The sequence below is a fragment of the Corylus avellana genome, chromosome 8 (assembly GCF_965113065.1).
Source record: "Corylus avellana chromosome 8, dhCorAvel1.hap1.2, whole genome shotgun sequence".
Classification (NCBI taxonomy): Eukaryota; Viridiplantae; Streptophyta; class Magnoliopsida; order Fagales; family Betulaceae; genus Corylus; species Corylus avellana.
In genome coordinates, this window is record NC_142497.1 from 17,628,638 (window position 1) to 17,647,366 (window position 18,729).

Here is an 18,729-nt window from a genome sequence, read left to right on the forward strand (position 1 = left end):
ATGGTACTGTGGTAGATCCTCAACTCGATGTCTCAAGAGATTGCTTCTAGCATCATCTACATCGATTCTGCTGAGGAAATGTGGAATGATATCAAAGAGCATTTTTCTCAATCAAATGGACCTTGCATTTTCCAGTTGCAGAAGACCATATCTGCTCTTTCTCAGAACAATCATTCGGTGAGTTCTTATTACACTTCTTTAAAAAGATTTTGGGATGAGTTGAACAATTATCGTCCCTGCCTTTATGTTCTTGTGGAACATCACGAACTATTCTTGATTATCAACACCGAGAGTATGTGTTTCAATTCTTGCTGGGATTGAATGAGTCATTCTCACACATCAGAGGTCAAATTCTACTCATGGTGGTGTAAGAAGAGTGTCAAAGAGAGGTTACCTCTACATTCTTTGCTCCTTTGAACCATACTGCAGCTGCAATGGTGACAAAGTATAATCCACCTTATCAATTACGTCCTCAAGGCTCGAGGACACAGTGTACTCACAAAGAACGTCCACTTTGCACTCATTGTGGCCTTCTTGGTCATACCATTAAAAAATGCTACAAACTGCATGGCTATCCTCCAGGATACAAGTTCACTAAAGGGAATAGTGCTTCTTTAGCAAATCAGGTATTTGATTCTGCTATACCACAACTTCCAATCACATCTAAGCAATGCTAGCAATTGTTAACCTTGCTCAGATCAAAGTGCCCTGATGGTGTCTCTTCTCCTCTAGCTGTCAACACTGATAACCATGATCATTGGTTCACTAAAATGGCATGTAATACACATCAATCTTTCTGTTTTCAATACTCTGTTCAATCATCAAATCCAGGAGATAGACTTTTGTTTTCTCTTCAACCTCTCTTTGTCACATGGTTGTTAAGAATTATGTTAAATATCCATGGGATCATTGACACGGGTGCCATAGACCACATGGTCTGTTCAATTTATTTTCTCACAACAATCACATCAATTGTTTCTAAGCAACTTAATTACCAAATAGTAACTATGTTGCAGTCACACACATTGGCACTGTTAAGATTTCTACAAGATTGACTCTTACAAATGTCTTATGTGTTCCATATTTCTCTTTCAATTTGATTTCTGTAAGCAAATTGATTAGAGTTCTTAACCGTTGCTTAATATTTTTGGCTAAATTCTGCTTCATTCAGCAACTGTTAGGCTGGAAGATGATTGGATTGGGTAAAGAGAGAGGTGGCTTGTATCATTTAATACTACATGACTTGGAAGGTTTCAATGATTCAAATGTTCCAGCTTTAGCATCTCTTTTTGCATCAATAAACCCTGTTTTCAATTCTGCATCAGTTGCTTCTATAAGGGTCTCTACCAGTGTTTGGCATTCTAGATTAGGCCATTTGTCTGACTTAAGAATTCAATTACTACATCATGTAATTCTTGGTTGTTCTTCAACTTCTAATAAAGATTGTTCAATATGTCCTTTGGCAAAGCAACATAGAATTCATTTTCTGACTAGCAACACACATTCCACTCATATTTTTGAACTAATTCATTGTAACATATGGGGTCCATTTTCTTCTTCCACATCAAATGGTTCAAAATTCTTTCTTACAATTGTAGATGATCATAGTAGGTTTACTTGGATATATTTGATGCATAATAAATCCCAAACTAGATTTCTCATTAGTTGAAACTCAATTCAACATCAAAATCAAATGCTTAAGATCTGATAATGGCAATGAATTTAGCATGACTGATTTCTTTTCTTCCAAGGGTGTTATTCATCAACTTACTTGTATTGAAACACCACAACAAAATTCAGTAGCAGAACACAAACATCAACATATATTAAATGTTGCTCGTGCCCTAAGATTCCAATCAAACTTACCCTTACATTTTTAGGGTGAATGTATACTCATTGCTGCATACCTTATCAATCATACTCTCACTCCAATTCTCACAAACAAAACTCCTTATGAATGTTTATACTCATTCCTTCCCCAATACACTCATCTACATGTATTTAGTTGTTTATGTTATGCCTTCACAATCTCTAGAAATAGATCAAAATTTGATCAACGTGCACGTGTCTGCATTTTCCTTGGATACCCTTATAGTGTTAAAGGTTACAAACTATATGATGTTTCTCTCAACCAATTTTTTTTTTTCCCCGTGATGTTATCATTCATGAGAATACATTCCCTTACTCACTTCAATTTCCATCACAGTCCTCCAGTCCAAACCAGAACGTTCTTCCTACACTCATCCATTCTCTGGAAAAATCTGATTTAATATCATCCTCATATCAAAATGAGTGTCAATAGACTTCACATTCCAAACCACCCCCTTCTCCTGACACTTCCCATGATGATAACACATCTTATATTCCTTTTATTTCTCCTAGGTTACTTCGCAGGTCCACTAGATCATGTTCTCAACCAAGTTATTTGTAGGAATATCATTGTCAACTAGCTACCACATCTTTACCAATTCCATCATCCTCCAAGTCCATGATAGTACCTTCCACATCAGGTATTCATTTTAGTTTATAATCTTATCTTTCTTATGATAAACTGTCTTCTACTCAAAAATCATTTAGCCTCTTAGTCTCATCACATTTTGAGCCACGGTTCTACAATCAAGCTATCAAAATCCCTCATTGGTGTGATGCTATGAAAGCTGAGAATGTTGCTCTTGAAGCTAATGATACTTGGCAGCTAACTACTTTACCACCTGACAAGTATGCTATTGGATGTAAGTAGGTTTATAAGGTGAAGCTTAAGGCTGATGGCTCAATTGAGGGATACAAGGCCTTGTTGGTTGCAAAAGGGTATACACAAAGGGAAGGGCTTGACTACTATGAGAATTTTTCACCCGTGGCTAAGTTAACCACAGTGAGATGTTTGTTGGCAATTGTTGCAGCCAAGAATTAGCATTTACACCAATTGGATGTGAACAATGCTTTCCTTCATGGAGAGTTAGATGAAGAGGTGTTTATGGAATTACCACTTGGTTTTGATGCTTAAACGAAGTCTTAAGTTTTTCGATTGACAAAATCACTCTATGGATTTAAACAAGCCTCGAGACAATGGTTTTTAAAATTCTCCATTACCTTGCTTAACCTTGGTTTTACTCAATCCAAATGTGATTATAGCTTGTTTACTAGACTAGTTGGTTCATCTTTCATAGCTTTAATGGTTCATGTAAATGACATTGTTTTGGCTGGAAATGATTCTGAGGCTCTTTCCAGTTTTACACAACTTCTTAATCAACAATTTAAGCTCAAAGATTTAGGTGATTTGAAGTTTTTCTTGGGTTTAGAGATTGCTAGGAAGTCTACTAGGATTTCCCTTTTTCAAATGAAATATGCTCTTGAAATATTGGAATATTAAGGTTTGCTTGCTTCTAAATTAGCCAAATTTCCTATGGATTCCAATCTTAAGCTTTCTAAACATGAAGGTTCCTTGTTGGCTAATCCTACTTCATATAGAAGATTGGTTAGCAGATTGTTATATCTCACTATTACTCGTCCAGATTTGGTTTATTCCAATCAAGTTTTTAGTCAATTTATAGCTCAGCCACAATAACCTCACTTAGATGCAAGCTCATAGGGTTCTTCGCTACATCAAATCAGCTCTCAGTCAAGGCCTTTTCTTCCCTGCCTCCTCTAATTTTAAGTCGAAATCTTTTTGTGATGTAGATTGGGCTGCTTGCCTTGATACAAGGAAATCTGTTACTAGTTTTTGTTTGTTTCTTAGTGATTCACTAATCTCTTGGAAATCCAAGAAGCAATAGAACACATCTTGTTCTTCATCAGAGGTTGAATATCAAGTAATGGCAAGTGCTTGTTGTGAAATCATGTGGCTTTCTTCTCTACTCAAAGATTTACAAGTCACTTTTTCACAATCTGCCTTATTATTTTGTGATTCCAAGGCTGCCATTCACATTGCTGCGAATCCTGTCTTTCATGAGCGCACTAAACACATTGATATTGATTGTCATTTGGTTCAAGATCAGATTCAGAAGGGTACTATTCGAACATTACATGTCAAGTCTAAACAGCAATTGGCAGACATTTTCACTAAGCCCCTTGGTTATGCTCTTTTTACTGCTATCACTTCCAAGATGAATCTCCTCAACATATACGCTTCATCTTGAAGGGGGTATTACAATTTAGCAGTTCTAAGAAGATGAGTTGAGCTGGATAATGCAATGTTTATCACGTGTGAGAATGAGCTAGAAGTATTCTGTTAAGCTTGTTATTCAGTTAATAGGTTGGTTATTCAGTTATCTAGATTAGTTGATTAGTTAATCTATTTTTCAATGTAACAATCATAGTATCAATATTGAACTCTTGTAATTTTGTTCATTAATGCAAATGATCTAGAAGTTTCCGTAAGTCTTGCTCCACATTTGCATGCTTTGCTTTCTGTAATTATGGGTGTGTATCACAAGGAGGAATTGGAAGACAACTCACATTTGAATTTAATTCACTTATCTTCTTGGCTTCTGCAAGGCATTACAAAATCCCACCTATGAATCCATCGCTCTCTAGCTTCCTCAACTTGTAAAACTACTGCCCTCGACTTATTAGGCTGATTGTAGAGAGATCTCTGATCGGATCTGTCTTCTGTTTTCCGTCTTCCTGCAAATCTCCATGAAAAAAGACATTCTTTATGTCTACAAGTTTAGGAGCTCTCCTTTGAGAGCTTTTGGGTTGGGGATTTGGAAGAAATGGTTTGTGGCCGTTTTGGGGTAAAAAGAAAGAGCGAATAAGAGAGAGAGAGAGAGAGAGAAGGTTGAGCGGCATTTGAAAGGAGAAAGTGATTCGGTGAAGAAGAGTAAGTAGCGCATGGCATGGGTAACAAGGTAAGGGTTATCTAGATTTTTGGGTTAAAATGCGAGGCGGAGCGGGTACCCGGGATGTTAAGAAAATTCTTACCGAAACTCACCCCGCCCTGCACGGATATCCTAAAATCGAACCCGAATATGCGTTTTTACAAGGGAAATTGGTCGGGGTTGGGCCGATTGGGTAGGTACTGCAGTTATAAATGGGTTTTTCTCACTCCTAACTATAACTATCTTTTCGCACCTAATATTTTTAATTGGGTGGCTATTATCAACCCAATATTTAAGAGTTTTACTACAAATTTTTACAATTATGTGTATGTGCTTGATATAAAAGAGTGAGTGACTCGGGAATCAAACAAAATTGTAACCTTATTTTCAAAGATAGGTATCTTACTTGTCACTACCTTGGATTTGGTCTTCGCATTTGTGGAAGTCATCGTATAAACTTGGGTTGGAACCATCGGTTGCAAGGCATTCCTTTTCGGCTAAACCGTGTTGTAGGTGGTGGGTGCAGTGCAATATTTACTAGAGTGGCCAGTCTGGCCACAATGGAAACAAACGTTGGCATTTGTTCTACAAGGTCCCTAGGTGCAACTAGTTGTTATGGCTGGTCCTGTTAATGTTGTTGTTGTTGAGGTGTGGCTGAGATGCACATTCAGCTGGCCTTTGTATTGGGTAGTCTCATGTGACTATCTTCTTAACCATTCCAAATTCTCCTTAGGGTGCTCCTTGTACAAAAATCATCTTCCTCTACTCATAATACAGTCAGTTCTTGAAAGTATTTTAAATGAGGGAGTCAACTATTCTCAATGTGGTGATGTTGAAGCGGCTTATATGGTATTAATATCATTTGAATTTGTTTTGATCTTGCATTTGATGAAACTGATTATTAAATTCGATAATTCTTTTTCCAAGCTTTGTAACAAAATTCTCAAGACATTTTAAATGTTATGAGTGCAATTTTAACTATAAAATTACTTCTTCAGAAGTTGGAGAATAATAGTGAAAGTCTCTACTGGATACTATCAAATCATTTTGTGAAAAATATGAAATTGATGTTTCTGATATTAATGCTCGTTATACTAGAGCTCGAGGTAGATCTCATCGCCAAGATGAAAAATCCTCGATAACAATGGAACTCCATCTTAAAATTGATGCATTTACTGCTACAATAGTCTTCCAAATGCAAGAATTGAATAATAGATTTAGTGAGCATGCACTACAACTTCTTATTCTTAGCATCATTTTAAGCCCTAATACATACAAATCATTTAAAATTAATGATATATGTAACTTAATTGAGAAGTTTTATCCTCAAGACTTCACTGAGCAAGAAAAAATCTATTTGAGATTTCAATTGCAGCGTTATGAGCTTGATGTGCCAAAACATCTTATTTTCAAAATATGTCTATTTTATTTGTGCTATGCAGATTTTGGACATTTTGGAAAAGTCAAAGATCTATCATTTGATTAACAAGTTGATTAGTATAGTATTGATTCTCTCTGTTTCTAACGCCATTACTAAATGAGTTTTTTCTGTCATACAACTTGTAAAAGCTAAATTATGTACTAGAATGGAATATGGGTTTCTAGCCGATCATTTGGTAGTTTATATTGAGAAATAATATGCTAAATATTTCACTACGGAAATGATAATAGATTAATTTTATTCAATAAAAGATCTTCATGGAGCATAATTTGAAAGTGATACCAAGTTCTTTTTAGTTTTTGCACATATCTATAGCAAGTTAGAAGACTTTTTGTATTAAAAAAGAAAGCACTTTTTAAAAATAATTTTATAAACACGTAACTTACTTAATAACTGTATACAAATTGTTTGCAAAGACAAATATTGGGATTGGCCCTGGCTCTATCATAACTGGAGTACGGTGTTCTTGGTTTCCCTAGCACCATCATGTCAATTTCTAGGTGGAACATGAAAAATTAAAGAAGGGTACTTATAGGCCCAATACATACTTAACTTAAACCACAAGAAACAGCTCATTACTGTTCATTATTGGAAGATTGGGCCACAGATTACACATAAAGAATAAGCACTTCCTCTTCAACTCATTTCATCGCATGTTTCCAACACAAGACATGTACTTATTACTAACAAAACTGAATTGTGTCTTATTTTGATGGGAAGCTAAATCATGCAACATTGGGTCCGCTACCCTGTTTGAGTTTCTTTAGATGCAATCAACCAATACTTAGCTAGCTAGCTACATCTTATCTAGCTATTTACCTCCAAAGTTTATAAACTTATCAAAATCTAGCTATTGGCCTCAAGAATCAAAAGTTGGGTGAATGCCTCTTTTTCTCCTCAAGTTATCGAAATTATTCGTAATAATGAATCCTAGTATTTGGAATTGTGTTTTCTGGGTTGTGCTTTTTGGTAGCTAACAATCGTCAAAATCAAAAGAATAACCTTAGTTCTTGCCAAACATGTAACAATATTGTCTTGAATTAGGATCTTCAGTACTTTGCTGTTCATATTGCTAACAAAATACTCACATGTCCAAATAAATTTTAAAATGCTCAGCTAGTTAATCGGACACGTAGATTCCAAATAGGCTCAAATAGTTGAAAATCCTTAACCGATTGTCTTTGACATGGCAAAGTAATCCTAGGGCATTAACCAAAAGAAAATAATAAATTGTGGGCCAATTGAAGCCCAGAGCCTCTAAGGCTCCCAAGCCCAAAATGTTACGGCCCATTTGTTTTCTGAGAAGTCATTTTCATTTCTGAAAGTACCTCGAATATACCATTTTCAGATACTTATTTTTGGCAATATATTCTTAAACACAATCCAAATTCAAGGAAACACTGGAAAACATAATCTAGATCTAGATTTCTTTTGAAACTTCTTGGAAACGACATACATGGAAGGGTCAATTCAATTTCCTTTCAACATGTGTTCGTTTTCCAACTTCTAATACCTAACCAAACATACACCATATATATATATATATATGCACATGCCACAACCATATACACTGGATGACTATACATTGAATCTTCTCGGAAAATCATTTAGCTGTTAGATATGGTACCATTTCAATCATAGAATGCAGATTCGATCCCCATTTCTTTTCACATGATTTCTTAGCAAATAAGAAATGTGGTACACGGATTAAAACACGAAACATGGATACTTATAAAAAAAAAAAAACGAAACACGAAACACGGATTAAAACAAGGAAACATAAGTGGGCTTCTTAACAACATAATTAAAATGAAAATTATAGTGTAGAACATACAACCAACTAGTAAAAAATGACTCGGCCCTATCTGAAAAGACAGCAAAAAACGGTGGTAGATTTACAAGACCTAAGAGTAAACCGATGTCGACCAAAACAAATGTTAATTAAATGATTAGTAGTGATTTAATTAGAGCAAATATCTTAAATTTAAACCATTTCTTTGTAATTTATTCCTCATTTTAATTAAATATTTCACGTGTTGTATCTTATTTATTAAGAAAGAGTTTGGCCACACGTATTTGTTTTTTCTTGGGCTTTGTTTGGTGGGGGGAGTTAGAGTGAGAGAAAGTGTGAAACAAAACCTTCGTTTTCCATTGTTATTTGGTAGGCAACTCGAAGATATGCTTTGCATCCGTAGAAGTTTGACACTGCCATAGTTGACTCGCTGTAAGAATTCTGTAATAGTTTTTATTTTTTATTTTTATTTTGCTTATAGGAGTAAGACAGCAGCAGCAAAAATGGCCAATAAAAAGATGACAGCAAGTGGAAAGCCAAGGCGAGTGCTGTTGTACACAAAATCCATCAACCAATGTTTATGGTTTGCGTCTGATTTGAAAAATGGAGGTGGTGATACTCAAATCAATCAATCAATAGATTTCAAGTAGAGTATGACAAAAACTAATCCTTACTTTGAAAAATCTACGACCATTTGTCCAAAATACAATGCTGACTTTATGGGTTTCCCTTTTAAATTTGATCACTTTGCCTTGAAAACGACTTGCTAGTTATATGGGAAAGAAATTATATTTAGTCCCTGTGTTTTATGCTTTTATCAAATTGTTTCTCATCTTTTCAATTTTATATTTCTCTCTCTCTCTCTCTCTTTTTTTTTTTTTTTTTGAGTGTTATTATGAAATAGATTTTTCATATAAACAATCTATTTCATAAACATGTAAGAAATGTTTTTTTTGGGTGTTAACTATATTCCTTAAACAATCCTGTCTTTAAAAGTGTCATAAACATGTAAGAAATGTTTTTATTATTATTATTATTATTATTATTAATGACTTTTAGTGATTGAGTTTGAAGAATTTTCCTACAATCTAATTTGTTAAAAAATTCTATTCATAAAAAAATCTATTTGATATAGGTCAAAAAGTAATATGATAAAAGATAAATTAAATAGAGCGATTTAACAATAGCCAAAACACAAGGATTAGTGGAATAATCTTACCTAAATATACCAATGGGTTCCTTAATAAAAGCATTCTAAAATATGTGTTGAAATGTTTATTAAAAAAAATACCATAAAAATCAAGGACATAAAATTCCTCCAAATCAGTCTGGAAGAAATATCCTCCAACCCATGTAAAATAGTATCGAAATATCTATAAACATTTAAACTGCACATTTAATTCTTAACCTCATTAATAATAATTTATTAACTTAAACTAAATTTAATGTGATTTTTAAATGTTTATAGACATTTAACAATATTTTACATGGATTAAAGGATATTTCTTTTATACTAGTTTAAAAAAAATTTCTGTCCAAAAATCAAAAACTTTTTTTTAAAAAAGTTGATATATGTAGAACGTCTTATAATAATAATAATAATAATAATAATAATAATAATATTATGATTGTGACTACTCCACACCAAATACAGCTAGATCGGATTGCTAGTTATTCTTGTCTGGGTACGCAATAATGCTCCCTCCCTACATCTGTTTTTTTTTTCTTTTTCTTCTTTTTATGTGAATGTCTCATAAATTGGCGGCCGGCGGCGACGACCGATGCCGATGATAATATGTACGGTCGAAATGCTAAGCCGGTGGGGCAGTCAACATATATACATGTGCTGTCGTCTGTCGGGGCTCTTCATTATTATCATCACCCCATGTGTTATATATAATAGAAGTGAGAAAGCATTAAAACTTCAAAAAGGAATTAATGTGGAACTTGCACGAAAAAACCCGAAGCATATATAAAAAGGAAAGAAGAATAATTAAGAGATGGTGGTGGGGTAGCTTCTGCAATATGTAAAAAGTTATTTCAAAAATGATGTCTTGGTTCCCATTGAAGCCTCTTCTGCAGCAGTTGTTCTTTGTTTCTTGGAACATGGACAAGACTAATTTCCTTACAATTTTTTCTAAGGAATAGTGTACGTACGATGTTTTGTCTCATCTCATTTCCCTGTTCAAATACGACTTTTCTTTACCTTCTCCAACTGAATCACATTTTTTTCAATTAAATTTTGTTATTTGCCCTTTCTACTGTGTGCACAACCTAATACCACTATTGGCCAATGATGTAGATTGAGCTAACTACTCAATGCTGCTGCTTCATATACTTTATTTCAGATTATATATATATATATATGCAGCATTATATACTTTATTTCAGATAATATATATATACCCAAAGTGCAAGAGATAAGGAAAAATTGTAGAGAAATGTGAGAGGGGCTTCGCCGCCCTGCTTTGGCAAGAAGTCCCGGCTCGAATGGGGGCCCTCTTATAATCCCCGGCCGCCAGGTTAAAGAAAGAAATGAAAAAGGATTGTAATCCAAAGGAAAGCGAACTGTTTGGGATTGCGTTTCATAGCCTAAAAGTACGTTTAACACTCAAAAAGTTCGTTTGAAGAAAAAAGTATTCGTTTGGTAAAAAAATTAAAAATGCTTTTAAGAATCCAAAAAGCCTAAAAATGGCAAAATGCACTTTTGACAAAAGCTTAAAAATGAAGATTTTGCCCAAAAATTCTTTTTGATTTAAAAGCTCCATTTTCCTAACGCAATCCTAAACAAACTAGTGATACATAAATAATCATCTTAGTTACCTTTACATGGAAGGTAATTATCGAGCCATTAGATTACAATTACCTTTATAAGGAAAACAAATCAATTAATCTTCCCTATGTGAAAACTACACACCCTCTCGTCTAATCCTCAATTAGCCATTAATACACTCTACATGGTGAGTCATGCCCCCACAAGGAGAATTACGCACCATTGACACTGATGTTATCATGTTAGACTAGAAACATCTCTCAGGTACTAAACAAATACGTCTTTCTCCTAAACACATACGTCTCTCAGGTACTAAACACATACGTCTTTTTCCTAAACTCTTCGTTTAATTTTCTCTCTTAAAAATGACTCTTCTGACTTAAACATCGAAGAAGATTCGTTATCTATCAACGGCGTCATTCCGATAGCTCTTCTTTTGTTTTGCAGGTGGCCCGTCGCGATCCACCGTTTCCAAGTAAATGTCTATATTCTAGATATTGGCATGCACTTGGGACTAGTCTTTGATTCATTCCCTTTTGTAATCATTTCAAATTTAGATTGGCATGCACTGGAGGGGTCTAGTCTTTGATACATTCCCCTGTAATCATTTCAAATTTAGAAAAAATGTGGTTTCGCTACTTCCTTCAGTTGGAGGGTTCATACTAGAGCAGGTTTTAGCCCAATCAATTACTTGTGTATTCTTTCATACTAGCTAGTCACGCTCAATTTTACCAAGAATTAAAATCTTAGTAATACTTAATATCCTTGTTGAATTAAAAAGAACTCCAACGCGTAAGCAGTAAAAGTATCTCTAACAGATGCTTTAAATTAATGGCTAATATTAGTTTTATTTAATTAATATGAGATGCTTCAAAGTAAAATGTATATTACAGTAAACTTTTAAATATAAAAATTCACGGTAGCACATTGAGTGAATATAATATTGAGAGCAACAGTTTGTTTGTTTTTTTTTTTTTGGAAAAATTACAGTTTACCCTCTTAAAGTTGACAGCGTTTTTCAATTCGAACACCAAAGTTTCAATTTTTTGCAATCCATCCACCCAAAGTTTCAATTTTTTGCAATTTGACCAATTATATCCAAAACTTCCCATATTACCCCTAATTTTTTATTTTTTATTTTTTACAAAAAAAAAATTAAAATTAAAATAGAGGTGGCCGTAGCCACCCCTTTGGCCATCTGGCCATTTTTGTACCCCCAAAATTGTTTTTTTTTTTTAAAAATAAAAATTAGGGGCAATATGGAAATTTTGGGATAATATTAGTTGAAAAAAATTAAAACTTTGTGAAGGTGGATTGCAAAAATTGAAACTTTGGTGTACGAATTGAAAAACACTGTCAACTTTAGAGGGGTAAACTGTAATTTTTCCTTCTTCTTTTTTAATGGTTTCTCTCCTTTTAGCGCATTGAAAAATAATAATTAATGAAAGCAGTGATAGAAGTTGAGTTATGGAAACTGATAATCAAAAACAGATAAGGAAGAAGATGAAGTCTGAATATTTATGGAGAAAAATGATTATCTTCTATTGAATATCTATAACTACCTTGCTACGTGAACGAATTGAATACATGAGAAAACAGAAAACTAGCTTTATTAACTATCTTCTAACTACCTTGCCAGCTAGCTTTAAACTATCTAACTAACTAGCTTAACTAATTTACATAATTTGTACAAATCGCATACTCGTAATAAGTAGATAGTTGAATAGAAATAATTTGTTGAAGTTTGTATTAAGAAAAAAAAAAAAAAAGTTTTTTTGGTAGTTAAAATAGACATTAATATTGGATATGGTCTAACAAGGGGATACTTAGAGCATTCACATTGGTTTATGTATATTTTTATACAAAATAGTTAATCAAAACGCACTTTATCTAATTTAGCTAATGAGTTTTAAAAGACACCATACATTCAATTATCTTTTGTTTTTTTATCTATATCATATAAAATTTACCTTTTTATTTTTTTAAATACGGATTGCAATTTTCCTAAAGGTCATATTTTTCAACTTTTGGTAAAAAAGAGATGTTAAGAGAGAAATAATATGTTAATGAGATGGATCTGTAAATAGTGTCGGCTACATATAGCAGTGACTGTTTACAAAAAAAAAAAAAAAATTGCATTTGAGATGCATAATCCGATGTAGAGGATTTTTTTTTTTTTTTTTTGTGTATTTTACTTATTTATTTTAGGTAAAAGTAAGAAATAACTAAGTCATTGTGAGTGCTCTAAGAGGCCCAATAGTTAAACATGTCATCTAAACATTATAGTCGGTATTAATTGATCATAAACTTATTTTATATCTCTAGTAATGTTTGTAAAGACAATCATCGAATAGTTTTTAGTGACAAATTTTGTTCTTTTGATTCCAAACAAGCATAAGACTTATTTGAGCTCAAAGATGTATGGTCAAGCCGAGTTTGAACATCCTTGAGCTCGATCGATCGACTTAAGCTCAGCTGCTCAAGTCTAGATATCATCTTGTGGAGTCGAGTTTGAACATTTAATACTCAAACTGATCAATTGAGATCTATTAATTAATTACAACCCTAGAGAAAAACAAATTAAATTATGGAGAATCACTTGGGTAAGGAGTGAGACAGGGGTACGTAGTACCTTGCCAATGTTTTCGTTTTCGTCTTCTTAAAATGCTTTCTAAATGATGTAACAACAATTTTTTTTCTTTAAAAAATCCCATTCTCTCTTCTTTCTCTCCTACGCCTTTCTAAAATAGTACTTTTCACATTATTTAAGAAAAAATTTAAGAAGAATTTTGAAACACCTAACAGCCTTCATCGTGATTTGCATTTGACGTCCTCTATATTGTGCATCACATTTTTTGCTTGGAAATGACTAGTGGGACGAAAATTTAAGCAGATGGAATTAACAGCATTTGACTTTTGAAAAGAAGTGAAATAATCCCTATAAAGAAAGAGGTACAATTTTGAGTCAAAAAAAAAGAAAAGTATTAATGTGTTCCCCCTTTCATGCATAGAAAATAATAATGGCATGTTGGGTGAGGTTGCCGACAGGTGACGATCTACTATTGGCTAGCGATCAACTCACGTGGGGTGCACATGATTTTGAATTATACCCCAAAACGCGTTTAAAGGGACACGGGCCATCATTGCGTTAAAAGAATTAAGCCAAATATCACCACGTACGTTCACGTGCGCTGTCTCTCTCTCTCTCTCTCTCTCTCTTCGGAAATTTAGGCTCTTCCCCGTGGGAGACCTTTTTAACTCCTACGTACGAAAAGACTGTCCTCTCCTCACTAAGTATTGTCGGGAATGAGAAAAACAACTTTGCCTCTTTCTTTTCTTTTTTTTCCCCTTTTATCTCTTCTTTTTCTTTTTTCCTCTTCTTTTTCTTTTTCTTTTTCCTTTTCTTTTTCTTTTTCTTTTTCTTCTTCTTCTTTTTTTAAAGTCAGATTTATTAGCTATCTGCCTCCACTTAGTCAGCTGTTGCACCATGGACTGCGGCTCCCCTTCTACCACATATCCGCATCAAAAAAATGAAGTACAGAAGAGCCGGTCATTTGCATGAGAGGGACAATTATTTTTCAAAAATAAATAATTTTACCTCTCTTACAAAAAGCTCATATCGCCTTCGTCTATTGTTGCACCACCTACCGCTGCTCCCCTCTACCACATATCGACATGGAGAAATGAAATGAGGAGGAGCCGGTTACTTGCATGAGAGGGGCAATTATGTCAACAACAAAAAAGACAATTTTGCCTTTCTCCTACAAAGAACTCACATTGCCTTCGTCAGCTGTTGTACCACCGACCACCGCTCCCCTTTACCAAATATCAACATGGAGAAATGAAATGGAGAAGAGCCGGTCTCTTGCATGAGAGGGGCAATTATGTTAACAAAGAAGAAAAAGACAATTTGCCCCTCTTCTACAAAGAACCGACTCCTCTCCATTTCAAGTGAAATGGAGAGGATTCCTTTCTTATGAACATATCTTACTCGCAGCTACTTTTTTTGGTTTTGACTTCCCTTTACAGTTTCTCTATAGTTGGTGTCTCTTTTATCAAATCTAAATTCGATGCCCCTCGAGTGTCAATAGCAGAACACTTCTCTCACCGTCGGTCCAATCATTATCAGTATTATCTTTTATGGTTATCAAGTTCTCTTTCACTTGCGGTAAGAGTGTTTTTAAACAAGTCATCCGTAGGAGTACTACCTCAAAAATAACTATTTTCTATGGTTCTTATCTTAGCTCGAGTGTCAAGAAGTCAATGATTTCGGGTTATTTATTTGACTTTTTTTAAAATATATTTTTTAATTAATATTTGAGACTTTTGTTGGGATGCTAGCTCCACCTAGTCCTTCAGCTTCAGCTGGTCTTTCAATGGGGCCCAGTTTCTCCTAATATATGTAATTATATGATTCTTCAATATGATTGTCAATAGAATGATTGTAAGTCTTTAAAAAGACAGGGACAGTAAAAGTAACAAGTAACAACTAATGACTTTTGATTACAGTAAAAAACACAACGCGCAACCTCGGTAGACAGCCACAATGTAGGTATTGTTATCGGTCAAAGGCAAACTTTATTTTTTCTTTGAGTTGTTGGATTGGACATCATATATCTACCTTTATAGTAATCTAATACTTTTCGCCGATACTAAGGAAGAAATTAGGGACTCAAGAGTCTCTTACCTCTTTATTTCTTCTTCTTATTTTATTTTTCTTTTTGTTATCAAATACAAAGAAGGCAAAAAAAAAAAAAACAAGTTACAAATTATTATTATTATTTGGAATATTATGCAAACAAATAATGGGGCATGCCTAATCTAGCTACCAATTAAATTAAGTTGTTAATCTGATGATAACATGGAGTTTATAAAATTCCCTCTTTTTTTACAAAAAAACTTCAGTTCAAAGGATTTAAGTAAAGTTTCTCCAATTTTTAATTAACCAAAGTAGCCTATAATCCGTCCATTTTCTCCATCAAGGAGTTGATCAAAGAAAGATTAATACTAGTCTTCACAACCATTAATTATCATACTGATTTCACACCCGCAAACATAGTGTATTTTTAATGACTTTTTATATCAATGACTTTAATTTAAAAGAAAGAAAGTTTTAACTACTTAAAACACGTCACGTCAGTCGATGTGAAATATGTATAAAAAATGACAATATTGCTATGAAAGAAATAGTGATCACCAAGCTAATTAAGGAGGGAAAAAAAAAAAAAAAAGTCTTGGTTGTTAGGTTGGATAACTAGATTCTTGATGCTTTCAGTTTATAGATAAAAACAGCAAAATTTGTTTAAGAGTTGCTAAGATTTCTGCCTATTGATTATTGAAATAGACAGCAGGATAGTCCGAGTGTTCAAGGCCACCATAAATGAACCAAAAGCAAGAAATATATTGGTCAAAAGCTAGTTTGACAAGGAATTGATCAACAAGTTTACATCAAATTTAAGACAATTATAGTAGGTGACCAAAAAGTTGGCTTAAGATTCAATAATCAGCTTACAATATATGGACTTAATTAGAACAACCATACCTCTCTTTCTCTCCACTATTGCAAGATTACAAGGATGGAAAAAAAAAACAGACCCCATCTACTTTGCCTAGGCTTAACAAAGAGATTAGATCCTAATTCATACAATAATATTACAACATCTACGTACCCTCCTACTAATTTGAGCTTATTAATTCAATGTCCTTAGTTCACTTCTCCTTAGGAGAAGGAGTTTTCAAATACGTACGGCTACATTAATTATATATATATATATATAATAGATTATGATTTTTTTTTTTTAATTTAATTTAATTTGATCATGTCCAAAGAGGCTCCCAAAGAGATCCCGCAAGATTGTTGTCGTCAAGAAAGCAATTATTGGGATTGGCCTGCAGGTAGCTGTGAGGATTAACAGATGTGAAGTTATCATGAAGCGATGACTGTTGTGGCGGCGATGCTTGTGGGGATTGTGACATCTCCATGCAAATTAAGGCTACAAGGTGGGCTTGCTGGGATTGCATGTTGACGAGCTCCGCCTGAGCCTTGGCTAATTGCGCCTGCAGCTCGTTCACTTGCTTCTGGAGCTGGCATATTGCCCCGGCGCACCCGTAAACTGGGTCTCTAATTCTTGCGCTAGCCTCGTAGACCATGCTGCTCACTGCATCTGCCCTCTGGGATTCTGGGAGTTCCTGAAATTTCCATAATATTCATATCAATCTCATTAATTAATTATAAGGGTCAATAAGTAAATAACTAAAACATAAAGGGCTATTTAGAAAATACATGTGTTAGCTAGCTAGGGTCAACCACATATATATATATATATATATATATATATATATATATATATATATATGATAGTGCTTTCTTAATGTATTCCATTTTCTCCTTTTCTTAATGTATTCCATTTTCTCCTTATCTGGTCAGATTCCTTATTCTATGTTGAGCATGCATTTATTATTTGAGTTCATACAGCAAAACGTACGAAGCTAACTAGATTGCTTACTTTTCAAATATGAATGCAGAAATGTTAAATGTGAGCAGCCAAGTACTGTTATAAGAGGTCATTTTCTTCCCTTACTCAAACCAGCAACCGCTCTAGCGGGTCAATTCAAACAGACTCCTAATGAACAACTTCAAATACAAAATACTTTTCAACCAAAAAAAAATATCTCTATCAAATTAGACGATTAGATTATATTTCAGGCATATAAAAATCTACTCTAGCTTCAAGTTTGACAAATATGTCTCCACTCATGTTCATTAATTAACACGATTAGCACGATTATCTTGTTCATTGCCACATTTAAAAGATTAACGATGACTCTTAAACAACTCTTAAGCCAAATTATTATTCTCAAAGTACCTGCAAGAACTTGATGATGTTGCTAGCACCAAACACCCTATGAGCGATGGTGAACTTGGCCGGCTCGGTCGGGGGGAAGTAGGGAGCCAACACGCATTTCTCCGCGCACCGCCGCCTCAGAATCTTGCATGCCGCGCAAGGGCTTAGAACAACCGGATGAGGAGGAGAAGACGATGAAGATGGAGAGTGAGAGAGAGGGGTTGATGGAGTGGTGCTAGTGTTTGTGTCGCTGCATGACTCCATCTTTGCTTCAAATATTTGCTTCTGTGTATTTCTCTGTGAAAGAGAGAAAGAAAAGAGAGAGAGAGAGAAAGATAGAGAGAGAGAGAGAGGGGTGAGATGGGGTTTCTGGTTGGAGCACAAAGTGCGTATAAATAGAGAAATTGGAGCCAGAGAAATGAGAATGGGCGTCAGCAATTTGAGATGTTGACGCCATCAGTTGAAATTTACCGTTAGGTTTTGTGGCTGCGACCATATCCAGTTAGGTTTGTAGTTTTTTGGATTATTGTGTGAAAACTCTTCGAGTTTGAAATACATATCTCTTCCTTTTGGCACATGAGAGATAAATAAATAAACATATATCAAATAATATATACTTGGAAAGGGGAAATAGTTAGAGTTGAAAACGTCAAAGCTAATAGAGACGTAGCAAAAGTAATGAAAAGTCATAATTTGATATTACCTTTTCCTTCCTCTTTTGTTTCTTTTGTCTAAACAAAAATATTAACCTAAACAAACCAAAATGCTAAACGTACACTCAAAATTATCTACCTCTCAAATACAAGAAACGAGGGATGCTCTCCAATTCAGATGAACTAAAAATGATTAAGAGAAGATTAAGAAGGAATGAATTATAGTTATATATATATATATATATATATATATATATAAACTAAAAACTCTTTTATAATTTGTTAACACGTGTCAAGATATAATTAAATGGTATTAAAATATGTTTTCAGTGGTTACAGTGACTCCAATTTAAAGATGTAGAGTTGATAGTTTAATATAAAATGTGTTCATTAATTCAAATTACTTTA

The 18,729-nt window shown here is 34.0% G+C and overlaps 1 protein-coding gene and 1 pseudogene across 1 annotated transcript; one reads left to right on the forward strand and one right to left on the reverse strand.

The window, feature by feature from the left end:
* LOC148584217 (uncharacterized) lies at positions 1 to 1,206 on the forward strand (annotated as a pseudogene).
* A 15,101-nt stretch (positions 1,207 to 16,307) lies between these two features.
* On the reverse strand, positions 16,308 to 18,006 carry LOC132164067 (LOB domain-containing protein 1). Its single transcript, XM_059574477.2, has 2 exons — positions 17,690 to 18,006; positions 16,308 to 17,012 (listed from the first exon to the last, which is right to left on the reverse strand). The coding sequence occupies exons 1-2, from the start codon at positions 17,930 to 17,932 to the stop codon at positions 16,641 to 16,643; spliced, it is 615 nt and encodes a 204-aa protein (XP_059430460.1). The 5' UTR covers positions 17,933 to 18,006; the 3' UTR covers positions 16,308 to 16,640.
* Positions 18,007 to 18,729: the final 723 nt, after the last annotated feature.

Bases quoted from the DNA above. Each gene is read 5' to 3' on its own strand.
- LOC132164067 (XM_059574477.2), bottom strand. From the start codon at position 17,932: ATGGAGTCATGCAGCGACACAAACACTAGCACCACTCCATCAACCCCT. The intron at 17,013-17,689 runs GTACTTTGAGAA...TGGAAATTTCAG, and splicing joins ACATCATCAAGTTCTTGCAG to GAACTCCCAGAATCCCAGAG.